Source organism: Toxotes jaculatrix, chromosome 5 (genome assembly GCF_017976425.1).
Source record: "Toxotes jaculatrix isolate fToxJac2 chromosome 5, fToxJac2.pri, whole genome shotgun sequence".
Lineage (NCBI taxonomy): Eukaryota > Metazoa > Chordata > Actinopteri > Toxotidae > Toxotes > Toxotes jaculatrix.
The window spans coordinates 1922856-1942951 of record NC_054398.1 but is presented as its reverse complement, the minus strand read 5'-3'; the positions used below and the strand labels follow the sequence as shown (position 1 = coordinate 1942951).

The following is a 20096-nucleotide window of genomic DNA, read 5'->3' as shown; positions in this document are numbered from 1 at the left end:
GCGGTTCTACATTGAGTTACTCCCGGGGCGAGACCGCCTCCGAGCGCCCTAACCCTGGAGTTACACAAAATTACAAAATGGGACAATGTATATTTCGTCAGTGTCGTATGAAAACTACCTATCACAAAATCTGTAGTACACCAGGTCATCTACTACTCTGGCTTTTCAGTTAAACAAAATTCACAACAACAATTTGCACTTAATGATTCAACAAAACCAAAAAGGCCATGATTAATAGAAACCATACAGGTGCAGGTACTTAAAGCAGACATCAAGTGTAGACTGCAGACGACAATTTATTTCATTATTGATTTATCTATTATTTTTGTACGAAAACAGTAAAACATTTAACTTACAGCCCAAAGATATTCAGTTAACAATTATATAAAAAGAGAGGGATCATCCTCACATTTGAGAAGGTAGAACTAAAAAATGTTTGACATTTTGTTAGAAATTACTAAAAGACTAATCAGAAAAATAATTGTAAAAATTAATCAATGCCTGCCACTCTTAACAAAAAAGACAGGTTGGACTGTTTTTACTTTTAAAAACTTACTTTCATCCACCTCATCACCTTGTTTCCGTGATGTGGAACTTTCACCCACGAGGGATAACAACAGCCAAATAATAGCCAAATAATTTGATTGGCCACAATAGAGGCAATAAGCTCTAAAGGAGCAAATTGGTCTCTGAGGATAGCCCGTGAATGAACACGTCAAACGTTGACTGATTCCAGCCACTCTCTGCTGCTCGGGTGCGGAAATGACTGCTGTAATCGGAGACCCATCTTTTCCCTTGTCTAAGTCCGACTAATGCACGGGCCGCCTCTTGGCCCGGAGTTGTTGGAAAATCTGTGTGAAAGTCTTTGTGAACAGAAAGAAAGAACACACCAGGGGACCTCCGATTCCACTCCACAAACTTGTCTGGCCAGGAGAGGTAATTCGGGATACTGAGGAAGAGGAGCTGGATCCGGTGCGGATGCCACTGGAGGAATGACTGGACCCACCACTACCACAGTAGATTGACTTTGCAACTTCTGGAATTGTTTGTTCAGAAGTGCAAGTAGTTCCCCAACAGCAGTCACCACATTTCCCTGCCGGTACGCCATCTCTCTCATCTCGTGTCTCAGGACATTTATCTGTTCCTCCTGGTGACGGATCTTGTCCTCTTGGATCTGAAGGACAAGGCGGACCTGGTCTGAGTCGGCTGAGTCCATGTTGGCTGAGTCCATGCTGGTCAGTTCATACTATCAGGCAGGGCTAAGACCAAGGACTCAACAGCACAACTCGATGAAGACTCAGAGGATGGAGAGTTAAGGCAGGTTTATTAACAGGCAGGGGTCAGTACACAGTAAGTCAGTAGAATCAGGCAAAGGTATCCAAATCGTCCACAAGACATTGGCAGACCTACAACCCCCCAGCCCACACTCTCCAGGAACATCAAGTTTGCCTCACTCTAGAGAAGATCAACCTGAGGAAAGGAGCTGGCCCGGATGAAGTACTCGGGAAGGCACTAAAAGCCTGTGCCCACCAGCTGACGGGGGTCCTTACCAGGATTTTCAACCTCTCTCTGACACAGGCAACCATCCCTCCCTGCCTCAAGTCAGCTACCATAGTTCCGGTTGGAAAAAAATCCACAATACACAGCCTGAATGACTACAGACCAATTACATTAAGTTGTCGTCATGAAATGCTTTGAAAGGCTTGTGGCCCAGCACATTAAAAGCCTCCTCTCACTTTCTCTCGACCACCATCAGTTTGCATACAGAGCAAACAGGTCAACAGACGATGCCATCAGCATCAGTAAGTCACTCACATGAATGGAGACTGTGAGACATTAACACAGTCAGACCACTTTAAAACTGTGCACTCCTGACCTCTAGTGGCTGGAGTCAGTGTGACATGCTCTCGCATAACACACCTTCTAATCCATGTTTTAAGTTACTCTTCAGTTAATAAACGTATGTTCTAATTTTAAATATTCATTTAAAGGAAAATGGGAAATAGAGATATATAAATTTAAACGTTTAGATAAACTAAAAATTTGGTCAGAAAAAAATACAAAATCATCCAAAAAAGAACAAAGAACAGTGTACTTTTAATTGGTATTTTCAGTTGTGTATTTTCTGTCATTATACTGACATATGAACTGTGGGAAGAGCATGTTATGATGGAATATTGTCTGTAGACCCTAGATAAACCAATAAACATGGAAAACACAGATAAGAAATAAAAAGATTGACAGCATGACACACCACACATTTACACCACCTCCACCAAAACACCCCCACTCCTGCACATACACACACCCACCCATAATCACACACACACACACAGTCCATAAAAGAATTATTTCCAAAATCAGAAATCAGTTGCCATTATTTTTGTGGACAATGTGCTCACACACAGGACGTCAATAATATTAATTTATTTGAACAAGTCAGTGAAAGAGATGTTTTAGCTATTTTGTAAGCAACTTAATTTCCCTAAAACCCTCCTGGTACCCACAAAAAATCCTACATGACAGCCCATGCTCTCAGTTCCGAATTGGTTTCAGTAGGTTCAGAATACACCCCACATGGAGTGACAGAGCTGATCTCTAATGGTGCTTGAATAATGTTAAACTGTCATTTGAACATATATTTCTTCCTGTTGTTACAGAGGAAGGTGACACTCTCCTCTAAGCCTCTGTGGGACAGTGAGGACATGTTGATGCTGCTGCATTACCTTTGCTTTGCGGTGAAAACTCAGCTGATCAGTAAAAAACAGAAACACTCCCCGTCGGGGAATCGAACCCCGGTCTTCCGCGTGACAGGCGGAGATACTGTCCACTATACTAACGAGGACTGCTGTAACACCACTTCCTGCCTTATCAACACAGTAGTGTCGCTGTTCCTACATTTACTGCTGGAGGATATTGATAAATCACTTCTTGCTTTGACTCTGTACTTCAGAAAACTGGATTCTGAAAACGTTTAATGTGTATTTGAAAGTTGACTTATTTCTGCCATACCAATCTGTGGATATTTGAACATATATTTCTTCCTGTTACACACACACACACACACACACACACACACACACACACACACACACACACAGTGGAATGTGACCCTCACCTAAAAAAAAAAAAAAAGAAAGAAACTCCCCGTCGGGGAATCGAACCCCGGTCTTCCGCGTGACAGGCGGAGATACTGTCCACTATACTAACGAGGACGTTATGACACCGTTCTTTTCCTTGTGAACGGAACAGTGGCGCTGTTACCACATTTATTGCCAATTACTACCCACGCAGACGTTGAGCGTGAGTTGTCTTTTATCAGTTGTCCTTTTAACATGGACCACTACAGTACACTCTAGAGCACAACAGAACACCAGAGTACACTACAGCACACCACAGACTACTACAGTGCACCGGGACTCACGGCACATCACTTCAGAGCCCTGCATGACACTAAAAAGCACAATAACATACTACAGTGCGGTGCAACATGCTATAGACCTCTACAACACACTCCAGACCACTACCACAAACATCATCAGCATAAATAAAAATCACGATGTGGAAAATACTAAACATGCAGTCAAACACTTTGCCTTTAGTGCCATAACTGTGTGATTATATCTCATTCAAGTGGAAACCTCTGCAGTTATATGGACATTCCTGTTGTTCACTCCTGTCAGGCTGCTCACCTTGGTTTTGTGTCCATTCGTCCATGTACGGAGCAGGTTTCCTTCTCTTACTCACCAATAATCCTGAAGAGTCATTTATGTGTCCAGTCCAACTGTTTCCCTCATCATTTTGTTTCTGCTGTTTTCTGTGGCTTTGCCTTCACCAGCTGCAGCTGCGGCATCAGATTCTGGAATGTTGACACATCAAAGACACGACAGCTCCTTCAGAATTCAGAGTTCAGACACCAGATATATTTATCGTTTCAAAATATCTACGTTGTCCATGAGAAGTAATTTCCCATCTGCCTAAATTCTTGTATTTTGAATTATTATATTATATTATTATTATTATATATATTATATTTTGAATCACTTCCTGCCTTATCAACACAGTAGTGTCGCTGTTCCTACATTTACTGCGCTGCACTTTTTATGTTGGAGGATGATGATAAATCACTTCTTGCTTTGGCTCTGTACTTCAGAAAACTGGATTCTGAAAACGTTTAATGTCTAATCTTGTGCATGTATTTAAACCATAGACATGGACGTAGCACCCGTGACGTCACCCATTGCTCTCGGGGAGTCCGTTTTGTGACCAAATGGGGCATTGAGCTGCGCCATCTTGGATTTTTGGCGGAAAGGCGGTTACACTACGGGTCAGCCGGCCGAGAACCCGCCCACTTAGCTCGGAGCAATATTTAATATTTACCGGCTTTCACCGCTGCCTCCATACACTATCCACTTACAGTTGCAGCAGCACACAAACAACAGCAGCCGCTTACTGACAGAGCTGCTCTGTCCATGCAATGTCGGACTTTTTAAACAGAAAAATGAGACCAAATAAAATTGTAGCCTAGTATTCCCGCAATAAACGGACTGAGAGCACGGAACACACCGCAACAGCGCTCCTAACATTAGCTGCTCCGGTCCTCTATCTGTATCAGCAGCGACCAGAAATCGGCTAAATAAGTCATAAGCTAGCGGCAAAATATGCTAATACATGCTAATTAGTGCAAACATCCAGGTAAAATAGTGAGAAATTTACTAACCGAAAAAACTGCAACACAGTTAGTGCGGCCGGTTAGTACAGTCTACACTACAACAAGCCATACTGTCACAGAAACCTATCCGAACATTGGCAAACAAACACGGACACTGCAGTTCCTGTCAGCCGCTGGAGGAAGCCGGAGGCCTCTGGATGTAGCTGCCTAGCCCAGCCGATGCTTTAGCAAAGAGCTAACTGCCAGTGCCTGTCTATGGAGCTGTCACTCAACGTAACCAAGCCCTAACTTATGTAAGAATTTTAAGACTAAATAACACTAAAACGGTTGTGGTACAAAAAAAATAATAATTTAAACGTTGACTTATTTCTAGTTATTTGAACATATATTTCTTCCTGTTGTTACAGAGGAAGGTGACACTCTCCTCTAAGCCTCTGTGGGACAGTGAGGACATGTTGATGCTGCTGCATTACCTTTGCTCTGCGGTGAAAACAAAGCTGATCAGCAGAAAACAGAAACACTCCCCGTCGGGGAATCGAACCCCGGTCTTCCGCGTGACAGGCGGAGATACTGTCCACTATACTAACGAGGACTGCTATAACACCACTTCCTGCCTTATCAACACAGTAGTGTCGCTGTTCCTACATTTACTGCGCTGCACTTTTGATGTTGGAGGATAATGATGATAAAAATGCGGTTACTCTACGGGTCAGCCGGCCGAGAACCCGGCCACTTAGCTCGGAGCAACCAAGCTAGCCTGAGGCTAATGGTCCTTGAAAAATGTTAAACTGTCATTTGAACATATATTTCTTCTTGGTGTTACAGAGGAAGGTGACACTCTCCTCTAAGCCTCTGTGGGACAGTGAGGACATGTTGATGCTGCTGCATTACCTTTGCTTTGCGGTGAAAACTCAGCTGATCAGTAAAAAACAGAAACACTCCCCGTCGGGGAATCGAACCCCGGTCTTCCGCGTGACAGGCGGAGATACTGTCCACTATACTAACGAGGACTGCTGTAACATCACTTCCTGTCTTATCAACACAGTAGTGTCGCTGTTCCTACATTTACTGCTGGAGGATGATGATAAATCACTTCTAGCTTTGACTCTGTACTTCAGAAAACTGGATTCTGAAAACGTTTAATGTGTATTTGAAAGTTGACTTATTTCTGCCATACCAATCTGTGGATATTTGAACATATATTTCTTCCTGTTACACACACACACACACACACACACACACACACACACACACACACACACACACACACAGTGGAATGTGACCCTCACCTAAAAAAAAAAAAAAAAAAAAAAAGAAACTCCCCGTCGGGGAATCGAACCCCGGTCTTCCGCGTGACAGGCGGAGATACTGTCCACTATACTAACGAGGACGTTATGACACCGTTCTTTTCCTTGTGAACGGAACAGTGGCGCTGTTACCATATTTATTGCCAATTACTACCCACGCAAACGTTGAGCGTGAGTTGTCTTTTATCAGTTGTCCTTTTAACATGGACCACTACAGTACACTCTAGAGCACAACAGAACACCAGAGTACACCACAGCACACCACAGATTTCCCATCTGCCTAAATCCTTTGTATTTTGAATTTTGCCCAGATCCTCCTTCAGTGCCCGAGTGAGGATTGGATGAGCTAAACCCTGAACTGCCCTTTTGTCACTTTAAAGATCACTTTAAATTTTTCCGTGTGGCTAGCTTCCATTCTCATCATCTTTGCCGTTCCCTGCTGATCTCTCTTTCCTTCAGACTCCTGTGATGAATTAGTTTTATTCCTCCTTTTCCTGTTTTTCCTCCGACAACTCTCCCTACACCCCCTCCCTCATCCCCAGACTCCATAGTAGGAGTACAGTTTCATTTATTTCTCATTTATTTGTCTCAGTTGATAGACTTTGCCACTTTTCTGGCACCTTTCCAGTGAATTACTACTGCAATAAGAAGAACAGGGCAGTGCCAGTACATTTCTGGCTCGGTGACTGACACAGGTACACGGCTGAAGCAGATTTTCCAGTATTGTAAAACATTTTTAAACATACCTGCAGTTTTTTCTCTTTTCTCCTCTAACTCCCGTTTCTCTGTCGGAACTATTCTTTGAAAATTTCGCGCGAATTCCCATCATGCTTTAAGGCAGGTGCAAACCACAGGGAGAAAAAGGAGGGGGTAGCACCATCATTCATTTGATTATTTCCATCAGTTCTGTGTGTTATCTCGTGTTATCGATAATGACAGTGGAGCCCGTTGTAGTTGTGCTTCATCTTAAATTGAAATAATTCATCATTATGATGTATTATAATATATAATTTGGAGTACTGGTCATTAGGTTGTTTTGGTTCCCCCTCCGGCACGCGGTGCCCTGCGCACAGCGCGTAGTGCGCGTGTTAGTGCGTCACCTGCAACAGGTTCACCTTCATGGGCCACGCGCAGAGCTTTTGTCATGGCTCGTCTCCCCCTCTTTCCCATAATCCTCCAAAGTGTGGTGCGTGGGTTCGACTGTGGATGAAGATGCATTCAGTTTAAATACAAAATAAAATAAAGAAGTAAAAGCAAAAAAAAAAAAAAAAAGTCGCCAAAATCCAAGTCTTTAATCCTGGCTTTTATGTTGAAGGAAATCTTATCTTGTTGCAACATCCTTTGCTTGCTCTTTGATTCCAGCTGCACCTGCACCACACATATTTTAAAAGTTCAGACATTTAATTTGGAAGACACACACTTTGCGTGTGTTTATGCAGACAGTGTTTCCTTGCTGAGGTGCAGTGGAGGGACAGTAACACACAGAGGGAATTTCCTACCAGAACAGTTTTTTGGGAGATACCTGTTTAACCAGGCTCACTCTGTCTGCTGGAGGCTCGTCACTTCAGAATGCAGTTTTACAAACAGTGATCACTCCACGGTAACTCTGTCATAATCATGTGAGTTTTGTATTGCATACACTTCACGCGGCCAACAGATGGCGCTCAGATTTAATAATGTGCTGCTGAGGAAAGCTCGTCATCTTCTCACGCTGTGAACAAAGAAAGGTTTCTATAAATGATCAGTTAACAGAGACAGAACACACACGAACGAAGGTTGTATGTAAATATTTATTGCAGTCATTAGTACCAAATAGTTTCAGCTTCATAAATCTCCTTCAGGTAAATACAGGATCAAACTGGCAGGTGCGTCAGCTCGACCCCCTGCAGGGCACCGACTTTGTCAGCTGGGTCTTCATGCAAACTAAAACTCAGCAGAAAGACTGTGATTAAACAGCAAAGAGTTTCATATCTTTCACATTGATTAGGGACACGTGGTAACTGTTCAAGCTCTTTATGGAACCAGTGGCTACTTCTCCTCTTCAGTTCTCTCGACCTGGGACGGTAAAATGAGGCTGGTTTGCTGGGAAACCAGTCAGATTGTCGCTGACGCATCTCACACACACACACACACACACACACACACACACACACACACACTCGCTGGTGTTATATCATCACTCAGCAGTGCCAGAACCACAGAGTAAAATGACTGTACTGGTGTTATATATGTACTCGACTTGTGACTCCTTAAAACAGCCTCGTGCTTAATATCTGAGATGAGATGTGAACTCTTCCACCAAAGAGTGATTTAAGTTTCATAAGAGGCAACACTGCTGCTCAAGTTCTGCTTCATAAATTTGTGCATTATAAATTTGCTTTGTTGTACTTATTCTTCTTCCCTGTTCCATGAATCATCCTGTGACCCTTTGGACTGGTCTTTACTACAATAATAGATTTTATATTACTGTTAATCAGTTTCTGAATCATACCATGTTTTTTTTTTTTTAATGTGCTTTTACACCTTCTGGGAACTGTTTTCCATTCATTTCAGTTCAGCGTGTTAAAATCAGCTTGCTGAGACTTGACCTTTGCTTTGGCTGCATAACAGATTTATTGTGCATTATAAATATTATATTATTATGTTTCTCTCTTGTTGCATGGTGTGTTGTGTGGTGATGAAGCTGGACTAGCGGACTGATCTGAAAGGACTGCACTGTATTCACATTCAACAATGGAACTAAACACAAAGCAAACACGATATTCTCTGACACTGAAATTATAAATAAATGGGAAACAATTACTGCCTTAAAAGGTAGGAAACCACATTCAAAATTTCATTCATGAGCCATGAGGTTTGAGGTACAGGAGATAAAACACTGTAAAACGTCAGAGGAAATCTGTTTTAACCCTAGAAAAATAAAATAATGCTCCAGTTTGTTTTTATCCTGGGTAACAGGGAGAGTGGCAGGAGATCTGCTGCTGTTAACAGTGTTCAGGGCTCTTTCAAAACTATCAGAGCTAAAAAGATAATGCAACATAACACTCTGTCCACTGAAAAACCAACAAACATGTCTGCATACACACACACACACACACACTGAGAGAACACAATGTCCTCAACAAGCACTGTGTTCCACATGCAGCGTGTGTCTCAGGCAGACACACAGCGACGCGGCAAAGACTGAAGACAAGGCTCTGAAGACAACGCTGACACAGCATCATCTGACGTGGCAAACTTTTCAGCAAACAGCTGCCAACACGCACAACAAATATGGAGCATTTGCATTTATTTCAGGTTTCTGCCCACCTGGTGATTTAAGTCCAATATCCCGTCTCCATTTAGCTCTAAATGCTGTTATTTAGCTGCTAAATGTGCTACAATGTTCACCCGCCTAGTAACTGATGGACGCAGGAGCGTGTAACTGGGACACATCTCAGGTTAGCCAGAGTGTACACGTGGAATGTGGTTATGGTTTGGATCATATCACTCATGCTGCGCATGAAAATGTAAATTAATACTCGAGGACATGTTTAAAGGAAACTGCTGTGCCTTGATTCTTTGGCACACGTTAAATATCTAACCAGGAATAACTCAGAGAAGAGAAGTAGTAACTACTGACTGTAGTTCCTCTTTACGTCGGCTCAGAAGACGGAAATCAACGTGATTTAACACTCTACGACTAAATGGTTTCATCTTTTATCGTTATCAAAAGAACTCTACACTAGTCATTTAGTGTTATGAGTGCAATTAGTACTGTAGTACTAAGTACTAATTACTGTAGTACTACATAAGTTGTAAAATTATAAATCAATCAATAAAATCAATCAACAAAAAAAGAACAACACCTGTAAACAAACACCAATAAAGATAAAAGGGTAAAATCCAGGAAGCAGATTTACGGTTAGTCAGGTAAACATCTGGATCCAAAGTGACTGAACAGCCGTCGTGTGTTCTGACTTTCAGAAATCAGCTGCACTGTAAGTTTCATTAGACAACTTTTTACGTGAGGCAGCAAAGAGTAAATGACTGTGAATGACTGAATTTGTGAATTTGTGAAGGTTCAACCATTCATTTGATCTTCAGTTTTGATCTGTCCCTTCCAGAGGGAGAGGACTTCCCGCGGTGATAGAGACTCTACATAGAGACAGCTGTAGACCCGCTTTGTGAAACAGGCTGAACAAGTGTAGCTTGGCTGATTCAAAGTCAGTCTCTGGTTCATCAAGCTATAAGCAAAACTCTGCAGTTTTATGGCTAACGATGTAAATGTGCTCCCCGACCTGCCCCCGGACGTACACACCCATAAAATGAACAAACATCCTGTCTAAGTGACATCACGGAGCTCAGGCTGACCGATCCTCGCCCCGTGGGAGGATCTGTCCTGCTGGGACAGATCAGGCCTCAGGACACTGGCACGATGTCCAGTTTAGAACGGACGTGGATTCAGATGAAGTGAATTCACCTCAGTCCTCTGGCACACACTGACTGACTGACGGCAGCAGCTACTATCAGAATGTGTAGTATTCACTTTGTGCAGGGAGGAGTCCACATCAATGCGAGCGCACTATTCACAAACAGCAGACAGGGAGGTAAGACCATGTAATTACCTGTCATCTCCCTCATGTTTCCATCTGTGATATTTGCATGTGTGGCCATGCAAAGTAAGACGGAGGCTCGTTTGCAAACAGTGTGCAACACAAACTGATCCCGGTTGTAAAATCTTTTCAGAAGAGTTGGGCTGTGCCAATCTGTGTGATAACGACTGCTGCCGAACTTGTTTGATCACGCGTGAGCCTGACATGACTGCTGATGCTGTGGCTCAGAACATCAGGACATGCTTTGTTTTCTGTGGAGGCTTCAGGCAACAACAAAACGTCAGCAAATCTGCAGTGAATCCGGTCCTGATTTCCAGTTTAGCTCCACACTGCTGTGATACACTGTTTGCTACCTCTTGCTTCGGGCCCCAGTGTTTGTGCTGCATTATGAAATGTGTCGCACAACACTGCTGCGCTGCCATTTCACATCTGAGCTGTGTGTTCGTCACAAATCAGTGCTGCAACCTTGAACATCATGCCAGTGTCCTCTCAGCTGATCAGTCAATCTGTGGTAGCACTCACTAAAGACTTACACAGACAGTAATGTCTCCACAGCATATCGTCTCTTGGTGGTTTTGATCATTCATGTTTTAAATATTACTCGGATGCTCGGTTTTAGCTGGTAACCAGCTGAACTGATACGGTTCCCGTGGCACGAGCAGATCGATGTCCAGCCTCTTCTGTTCCTTTTCGCTGTTAACTGTCCTGTACCCGAGCAGTGACATGGCCCCTTTACACACCTCCTGGATACGTCTGACTTTACTGTGCGGCACCGTGGTGCGCCAAGCCTGGGAGACGTCGGCGGCGTTTCGAGAAGTGATTTTAAAGGCCTCTTTCAAGGAGCCTTTGCCTTTTCCATGGGTCACCGTGTAGATCCACTCCTCCAACTGTCTGGTCATATCCAGACCTACAAAGTCATACATGGCGGTTATTTCCTCAAGTGGGTTGCGTGCCACGTCCTCGTACCGGACCATTTTGTACCGGCCTTTTAGAAATGGAGGCGGCTTCAGGACGGCCCTCTCGTTTATCCGCACGTGGCTACGACAGATCTCCTGCATGACCTGATACTGCACCTCACCCGCCGGTATGTTTCTCTGCTCCAAGACCACAGCATTGTCTCTCACAAAGGCTTTGGCTGACTCCTCTCGGGACCGCATCACAGCCCGTGGGTCTCGGACCAGGTGGATGATGCGGAGGTCCAGGCTTGGGTCCTGCAAAAGCGGGTAGAGGGATTCCAGCTCAAAAAATCGCACTTCTTTTAGCACCACGTGGCTGTAAGTGCCACAGGCCTCCTCCGCCCCCTGCAGGCCCCTGGCATCACACGCCTGAGCACAGTGAGTCTGGTTGCTGAAGTGGCTGCGTGGCGTGAGAGGACAGGCCGGCGGCGAGCACAGTGCTCGACTATGACTCCACATGAACAAGGAGGAAACATTGTACTGCTCCGGAAGGTAGGCGTCCATCACCGAGAAGTCACACCGGAATACGCTCCGCACCAGATCCCTCACGGCCATTCGCAGCGCATGTGCCCCGGATTTCTGCAGCTTGGTCCACGCATGCCACGCAGGCTCCATAAGATAGAAGACGGATGGGTGCTGACTGAACACCTGACCGAGGAAGGAAGAGCCCGAACGCCACGACGACAGCAGCAGAACGTGAACTCTGTCATTGGAGGGGGCGGAGCCGCAGGGACTGAGCTGGACGTACCAGCCACAGAACAGCACCACCGCCGCGCCCTGCAGGATCACCAGAAAAATCATGGTACTGAGGCTGACTCTGAAGCGGGGCATGGCGGCTGCAGATCACTGTCGCTGTCCGGTGCTCGATGTGGATTTTTCCTTTTTTTTTTCCCGTCCTCCGTGGAGCTGTGTGTTTCCTCTGCCGCAGAGAAGACAGGACTGAGGGTGAATCAGAGACAGAGACAGAGACATAGAGACAGATTGATATGTTGACCAGGTAATGCAGGATGGTTGTTCCAGAGCCTGCGTGCAAAAAAACAAATAAATAAAATTATAATTTACCTTTACAGGACCACTCACACATACAAACACATACTATTTTCTGGTCATATGGTGTGCTGATACTGTACCGATGCATTTTGAATGTCCACATTACAGAAAACACTTATTGGTGTGGAAATGTTTAAAACACTTGATGTCAGCCACTCACTCAGGTATGTGCTGCGTGGGGCTCACTGCAGTACAGAACGCTGTGTGATAAACACATTTTGTCCTCTCTGAAATGGTCCACCTGTCTTCCACCTGAGCTTAGCAGAGGACGGATTGGTGCTTTTCGGGGCTTGGATACGAGCGTGTGTCTGGGAAGACGCAGGGCGCCACAGGCAGAGCCTCACAAGGTTAAACCTAATAGAGGGTTATGAACATACTCACAGAACTGGAGTTACAAGCTCTGTTTCTGTGACGGGGTTTATCGAACACACAGCAGACACAGGCTAATGAAGTCTGAAGAAATTTTAAGATGAGTGGGTCTGATACTTTGCAGACATTGGAAGCGTGTATCTGATGGACTGTGGCACAGAGTCCATGAACGGAGACGTGGAAATGCTGCTGGACAGAACCACAGACCATGTCCTGCTGCACTAATGTATATCAGCTTTATCAACAACAGCAGCATCCTGAATTCTCTACCATACAGATGTCCCTTTTCTCAGGACGCTCTGGCTAGATCATAGACGGAAGGAAGACGTGGGACACAGGAACAGGTGACACAGCACTCCACATGATGACTCTTCTTGTCATCTGATCTTGGGAAAGACATAAAACACTATCACTGGCAAGTCTTTCCAGTTTGTTCACAATAAACATCTTATTGCTCTTGTTATAAAGCTCTGCGATGTGATATAATCGCGCAGTCGATGATGAAATAAGTACTGTCTGACTTCAAACATGCCAAGCAGTTTTAGTTCGCTCTGATCTATTCTGATTACTGTGAAGAAGCACGGTACGTCTTAAACATCTTGTCTGGAAATGAATCATCATCGTCCTCAGAAGAGTGTGTGACACACACACTTCCTCAGGCTGCTACGGAGAACTTTATGGAGAACTTTAATCAGGACAGGTTGACGTCCAATGTCCTGCCACCCTGCCACTGAGAGAAACAAACACGGGTGAGCTGAAGACACTGAGCAGGACCGACTTCAGAGGACATAAGAGGAGTGTATGTGTGAAAGACAGAAACATAGAAATTCACTGTAGAAATCAAATCTTTATGTTCTCATGCCTCGATGTTTGTCCATATTCAGTGTGTGGTGATAAGTTCTTGTTCCTTATTTGAGGTTTTTTTTTTTTTTAGCATTTGGAAAAAAACTGTTCATGTCTTATGTGTTTCTCCTTCAGCGTCTCGCAGTGGAAAAGCCTGTGGAAGGGAGGACAAAACTCTCCAGAGAAAGAGAAATTCCTTTCGGGTTAGAATAGAGGCAGGGACACCCACCACACCTACTCAGTGGCCTATCGCAGCCTCGCAAATAATTTAATTAGCAAAAAAAAACTGACAAGAAACAAAAAAAAAAAAAAAAAGAATGAAAAGAAGACACAGGGCACAGTGTTGCTAAGGACCGTCCTTCAGAGTTTCCAGTGGGAGACACAGATCACTGCTGGCTGGGGCGATTCAAGCGTGCCACAATCTGTTGTGCTCTTTGAACAAGCCCTGACACGAAGTCCTCACCTCCAGGCCCCTCACGTTTAACACCAGGCATCACAACAGATCCTCCTTTCTCTCTCTCCCTTTCCTTCACTGTTCCCCCTCATTCAGCCTCAGTGTTGTTCTCAGTTTCCATTCATACACTCGTACTACATATTCCAACACGTCCCTTTTCCTCCTGTGTTACACCTCTGGGAATTATTTCCTAATGTCCTTGACTGGCCTGACAGATCAAATCTCACTTCCCTGATGATGCTGACAATAAAAATAGTCTAACAAACCACAGAGGAATCTCAGAGCTGCCAAGCTGCCACATTCTGCAATTCTTGTGGGTGCGCCTGTAAATCACTGGGACCGGGTCCAGGTATTCGGCAGTTTCAGATAACTTTTTATGTCCTTGAAATCTAGACCACAATGGATTATTTAAATGTCTGCCCAGCAGGAAGAAGTTAATCAGAAATAAAAGAAAACCCAGGAATAACACCGAATGGCACAGGGTTACCGGACTACACTGCTGAACCAACTCCAAAAACAACGCCTCCAATAAGAGAAGAGTTTACCATCCTCACTAACGAGATGCTGCTACATTAGCTCCACTTTCAAACAGCTTCTCCTCCTGCTCCTGTTATCCAGTGCTGTGAAACACCACAGACATCTTTACTTATGGACAAACATTAGTGTGACAAGAGTCGCCGACATGCAAAACCATGTAAATGTGTCCTAGATGACTCATTTGAAACCCTAACGTGCTGTGGAGAACTCACTGCACATGCACTATAACAGCTGAGGCGTCCCACAACATTCAGACTTCACTGTGTCGTAGATTTAACTGGAAATGGATAAAACTGCCATTTTTGCCGCTCAATAATAACGAAGCGAAAACATGTTTTTGCTGATTTATTAACTGTGGCTTGCTCATGTTTGTGCAGGTCTGCAGATAGCTGCTTCTGTTCATCTCTTTCATTCATAATCTCCTCTTCGACAGCACCTTTTCTCTGACTAACTGAACATGGCAGAGCGGAACAACGGGTCCATCGCTTGAATATTTATCTACAATCCATGGTGTTAAAGAAAGAGTTTGTGTCACTGTTGATAACTTGAGAAGGAGACGAGCTCCGGCTCAGCCTGCAGCCAGCGTTACTCTGTCTTCTGTGACTCAGCAGAATCTGTAACTTGGAGCACTGCCACAATGCTTTTGGCCTCAGGTAACGTTCAGTGCTGGGAGAGATTTTTCTTTAGCTGATATTTGCTGAATGATTAACACACGTTTACATTTACATAAAATTAAAATTTGTTCACTTGGGGAAAAATATTTGAATATTTGAAGGTACAAATATTAGAAGGACAAACATTATAACCTGCAGCGAAGCACCACACGTCACACCGGTCGGTATAGACTGTTTGCCCCAGTTGCAAAGTTTTGTACTTGAGGCTTTTGCTTTCTGCTTATTTCAGAGAGTGAAGCTGCTCAGAAACATGCTGTGTAAATGTGCCTGCTGTGCTCAGCTGTCTGCGCGAAGGAACATTAACCCAACAAGCTTCTCAGGGTTGTTTCAGGATGTCGTGCAGCTGCACGGAGCAGCCGTGACCATCAGTGGGAAGAGCACTGCGTCCACACGATAAATAAACTACACAGCCAGGCTGGTCTGAACTATCTACATGGGCTCTGGCTACAAACGACAGATTTGACCATGTTAGTTAAATCTGTTGGAGATCGAGACTAAATAGTTTTTGCAAAATTATGAATAAAGGCTTGAGCAGAATGGGTTTAAATGTATGTGTCACTGAATATATGAACAGGCCATTAGGACTGAACTACACCACAGTTCACTGTTCACTCTGAGCCGTGCCGTCGGGACAAGCGAGGTGAGCAGTGCTTGACCAGTTAAAGCTAAATCAACGTTGAACATGTGTGTGCAAGCTGCCCCCTTTACCGAGCTTCCACTGTTCTGAGATCAGTTAAAGCACTGCACACATTATTAAACACATGCGCAGATACATGTGGAAACTGTACTTAAGCATTAGGAGGCAGCAGCAAAGTAAACAAGAAAACTACTCCGTGACTTCTCATCTCAAATGGGTATAAACTGTCTTACTGACCCTGGTCAACGTGTGTGACCGTGAAGGGTTAAGCTGTCCTGTGGAGCAGCTTTCAGTAACTCCTTTAACAAGGAAGACTTTCACAGACTGAACTAATTAATTCATATATTTATAGTAAACCGTGTAATTTAATACCCAAGATATTTAATGCTGTTCTGCTTTTTAGTTTTCATTTTCATATCTTTTCCTGTCTGATGCTGAAGGTGTGGGGTTCCCTGTGCAGCAATTTGTTTCCAATGATTTGCTTATAAAACGTCAGAAAATAGTGGGACACAAAATCTAAGACAAATAAATATCCATATATATTATAATATGTTATTCACTGGAATCCCACTGTCCAGCTCCTCTGATGCAGAGAGCACTGAGTACCTAACCTGCCTGACTGCTCTCCTTTCCAGGGACTACTACACATTGCTGAGCCGGAGACTGGGACACCTCAGGAGAACCTGAAGGTGATTCAGAAAAGTCTAAAGTAAATTTTATGGTTGAAGTTAAGTCAGTTGTTTCGTTTCACACCTGATGGACAGACGGTTTCCGTGTGGGCCCACAGGTAAGAGTCAGAGAAGCGAGCGGACCTGCTGCTAGCTGCTCAGACCCGGTGTCCAAACCCGGACAGACGCTGGGATAAATGGGGTGTAATGGAGTGTCCCGTGTCTATGGGATGAACCCGTTTAATAAAACATACCGTTATATGCGTTTAACCAGGGAAAAACCCGCTGGTTTCCGCATTTATTTACATTTTTAGGCCTAAAGGGACAAATTTATTGATGCGTTGTGCCCCCCCTCCAAAAAAAAGTGTGTCCGCTAGCTTTTTTTTTCCCACGGAAACCAGCCGTTTACCAAAGTGACCAGAAAAAGAAAAGAGGAGGAGAGAAGAGGAAGAAATCTATTTCTTTTCTTTCTCCTCGCATTTAAAGAACGTATCTTACCTTTAGCTTTGTTTTCAGCCGTGCTGCCTGGAGACGGAGCCGGCGCGCAGTGCCCTCTGTCCCAACAACCCCGCGGTCCTCTCCGCTCGTCCCCGCCGCTCTCGGCTAACAGCTACTTCCACTGTCCGGTCGCGTACAAAGCCGAGTTTTCAGACGTGGCCAGCGGCTCCGCGGGGCAGGCTGGCAGTGGGCTGGGCGGGGGTGGGGGGGCTGGTGGTCAGAGGTGGAGGAGGGCGATGAGTGGGTGTAGAAGAGCAGGCGGGACCTGGGTCAGCTGAGAGTGTCCCAGCAGCAGCAGCAGCAGCAGGAGGCACCGTGCTGCCAGCTAACCTCTGGGGGTCTCTGTTACCTCTGATGTGTCACGGCGAAGTTTCCAGAGCCTCCACCGGTCTGCACCACCTCAGTGCTGCAATAAATGACCGTGTCAGTTCCAGTCATGGTGTTAGCCAACGCTGATGACAGGTGGTTACAATAAGACTATTCATTCATCAAGTAAAGATGGCATATTCCAGCTTTAACTCTATTACCACAACGGATTCCACTTTAATTAACTGCGTAATGCATATTTATAAGCCTGTTTTTATTTTCCATGCAGACCGTGTGCTTCTCCAAACACTATGTTTAAGACGTAGTGGTGAGTGGATTTTTTTTCTATAAAATTATTTATTTTCATTTTTTTCCTCTTTAAAATGTTATAGTTCTCCAAGTTTTATTGAAATTCTGCAATTAATTAATTACTAATTGTTCAAGTACAGATGCCCTTAACTTCATACTGCTGTTAGGCAGAGGTGGCCTGTACTGCAGCAAGTAAATTTACTCAAGATCTGTAGTTGCTGTACTTGAGTATTAGTATTAGTATTAATTAAAAATATCTTAATACTTTTTGAGTTGTCCCACGACTTGTCCTCTGGACCCTGTTCTCTCCAGGCTGAGCCATCACACCCACAATCCTGCCTGTGATCACACACACGATAAATGCCTCTCCGGTTCCAGGTACAGGTACAACGCTCAGCTCCACCACAGACCCACGCACAAAATCTGGGAATCAGGATAGATGTGAGTAAATCGCCCACAGTGTGTCCATTAACACAGCACTCACCCACCCTTGTTCGCTCATTCAGGTGTTGGAGTCACTGCAAAAGAATGAATCAGAATCAGAAGCCTTTGTTGTCATTGTACAAGAATACAAGGAAATTATAGAAGCCTAGAAGAATGAAGAATGGCAGTTAATCCTACTTTCGCTGCCAGGCAGGTTATCCAAATTCTTCTCCTGCATGGTCCGTTGGGTGTGGAACAAGTTACCAAACTTGATTTGAGCAGGTGTTTTCAAAAATTACTTTCAGACTCACTGGCTACCCGTGTTACACCATGTCCCCATGCACCTGTAAGCCTTGAGTTTTGAGTTCTCCTTGACCTACTGCAGCCTGGATGGTGTATGAATCAATGTAAACACTGAATCTTAAGTCACAAAAAAAAAATAAAAAATCAGTGGAAATATAAATCTACAACCATCCAATTAGGTCAGAGGTGTCCAAACTGTTCCACAAAGGGCCGGTGTGGCTGCAGGTCTTTGTTCCAACCAATGAAGAGCACACAGTTTGACCAATCAACTGTCTGAAGACTGAGATCGGTTGATTAAATGAGTGCAGTCTGGTGTGCTGCTGCTTGGTTGGAACAAAAACCTGCAGCCGCACGGCCCTTAGTGGAACAGTTTGGACACCTCGGTAATAATTAGGTGAATCCAGTCAGACAAGCATCAGCATTCAGAAGCTACATACAGAGATGCTGCTTTAGTGGAAACGCGACCGAACAGTTTGTGCTACTTAATAATTGAATAACTGCATAATAATCACCTCCACCAAAGTAAGTGAAGGATGAAGTAGAGGGTCATGCTGTTACAGCAGGTGACGAGCCTGACGTGCAGCAAGAGAGAGAGAGAGAGAGAGCTGCCTCTGGTGATGTACACTGACGACCGCACACGCCTCAGATACCCGTCAGGACAACGGGATAATTAAAGCTAATGAAACGAAATGGAAAGAATGAAAAACGACACCACCCAGTTTCTGCAAAACTTGGCTGTTAGGCCGAGTTAATATGCTCTCACCCTGGAACACCCTCCTTAAGCCCAGTGTAATGTCGCCTGTCTTATTATTATAATCATTGTTATTATTAACAAATCACAGATGTTTCTAAGTCGTGTTTCTCTCACTTAAAGATCAGATTGTTTTTTTCTTGGCCTGATTTAAAAAAAAAAAAACCATCTCATGCCTTCAGCTTTTATCACAGTAGAGGACCAGATGATATCAGAGCTAGTTTATCCTTCCTTCACTGCTTACCAGTCAGTTTTAGAATCGAGTTTAAGATTTTACATAAGATTTAAGTTTTTTTGAAAAGTGTTGTATAAATAAAGTTTATTGTGATATATGCAGTCGTAAGAAGCCAGTTTAGCTACCCTGGGCCTGAGTGAATGGATGAATGGAAGAGACAGAGACCGATCACAATTCATCCAGAGAAAAATAAAACAACACTGAAAAAAGGATGCACCTGGTTCCTTCATGGGCCAGACTCATATCCTGTCCCAGCTCTCTGCAGACAAACCAAAGCTCTTTGGTCACTCGCAAAAGCCTGGATGGAGAGGAGGGGGTGGGGTGACTTCACCCCCAGGCACTGATGTGGAACGAGTCTGAAACAGCCACAGTAAGGTGTAAAAAAAAAACAGAAAAAGCATACAGTGCTCTGCCACTCTCACAACAGACACTCACAGCCTGTGTGATGCTGCTGTTATTCATTGTAACAAACCAGTTAAATGGCTCTTCCTCTGTTTGTCACTTAAAGA

The 20096-nt window shown here is 44.2% G+C and overlaps 1 protein-coding gene and 5 non-coding genes across 6 annotated transcripts; all 6 read right to left on the bottom strand.

Moving 5' to 3' along the window:
- Positions 1-2773: 2773 nt before the first annotated feature.
- Positions 2774-2845, bottom strand: trnad-guc. Its single transcript has one exon. It is a non-coding gene; the product is annotated as a tRNA-Asp (tRNA).
- A 298-nt stretch (positions 2846-3143) lies between these two features.
- On the bottom strand, positions 3144-3215 carry trnad-guc. The gene has a single exon. It is a non-coding gene; the product is annotated as a tRNA-Asp (tRNA).
- Positions 3216-5192: 1977 nt separating this feature from the next.
- On the bottom strand, positions 5193-5264 carry trnad-guc. Its single transcript has one exon. It is a non-coding gene; the product is annotated as a tRNA-Asp (tRNA).
- Positions 5265-5610: 346 nt separating this feature from the next.
- On the bottom strand, positions 5611-5682 carry trnad-guc. Its single transcript has one exon. It is a non-coding gene; the product is annotated as a tRNA-Asp (tRNA).
- Positions 5683-5990: 308 nt separating this feature from the next.
- trnad-guc lies at positions 5991-6062 on the bottom strand. Its single transcript has one exon. It is a non-coding gene; the product is annotated as a tRNA-Asp (tRNA).
- Positions 6063-9751: 3689 nt separating this feature from the next.
- On the bottom strand, positions 9752-17634 carry chst6 (carbohydrate sulfotransferase 6). The gene is made up of 2 exons (XM_041038138.1): positions 17261-17634; positions 9752-12469 (listed from the first exon to the last, which is right to left on the bottom strand). The coding sequence occupies exon 2, from the start codon at positions 12359-12361 to the stop codon at positions 11165-11167; it is 1197 nt and encodes a 398-aa protein (XP_040894072.1). The 5' UTR covers positions 12362-12469; positions 17261-17634; the 3' UTR covers positions 9752-11164.
- Between the last annotated feature and the right edge of the window lie 2462 nt (positions 17635-20096).

Coding starts and splice junctions, on each gene's coding strand:
- chst6 (XM_041038138.1), bottom strand. CDS start 12,361: ATGCCCCGCTTCAGAGTCAGCCTCAGTACCATGATTTTTCTGGTGATC.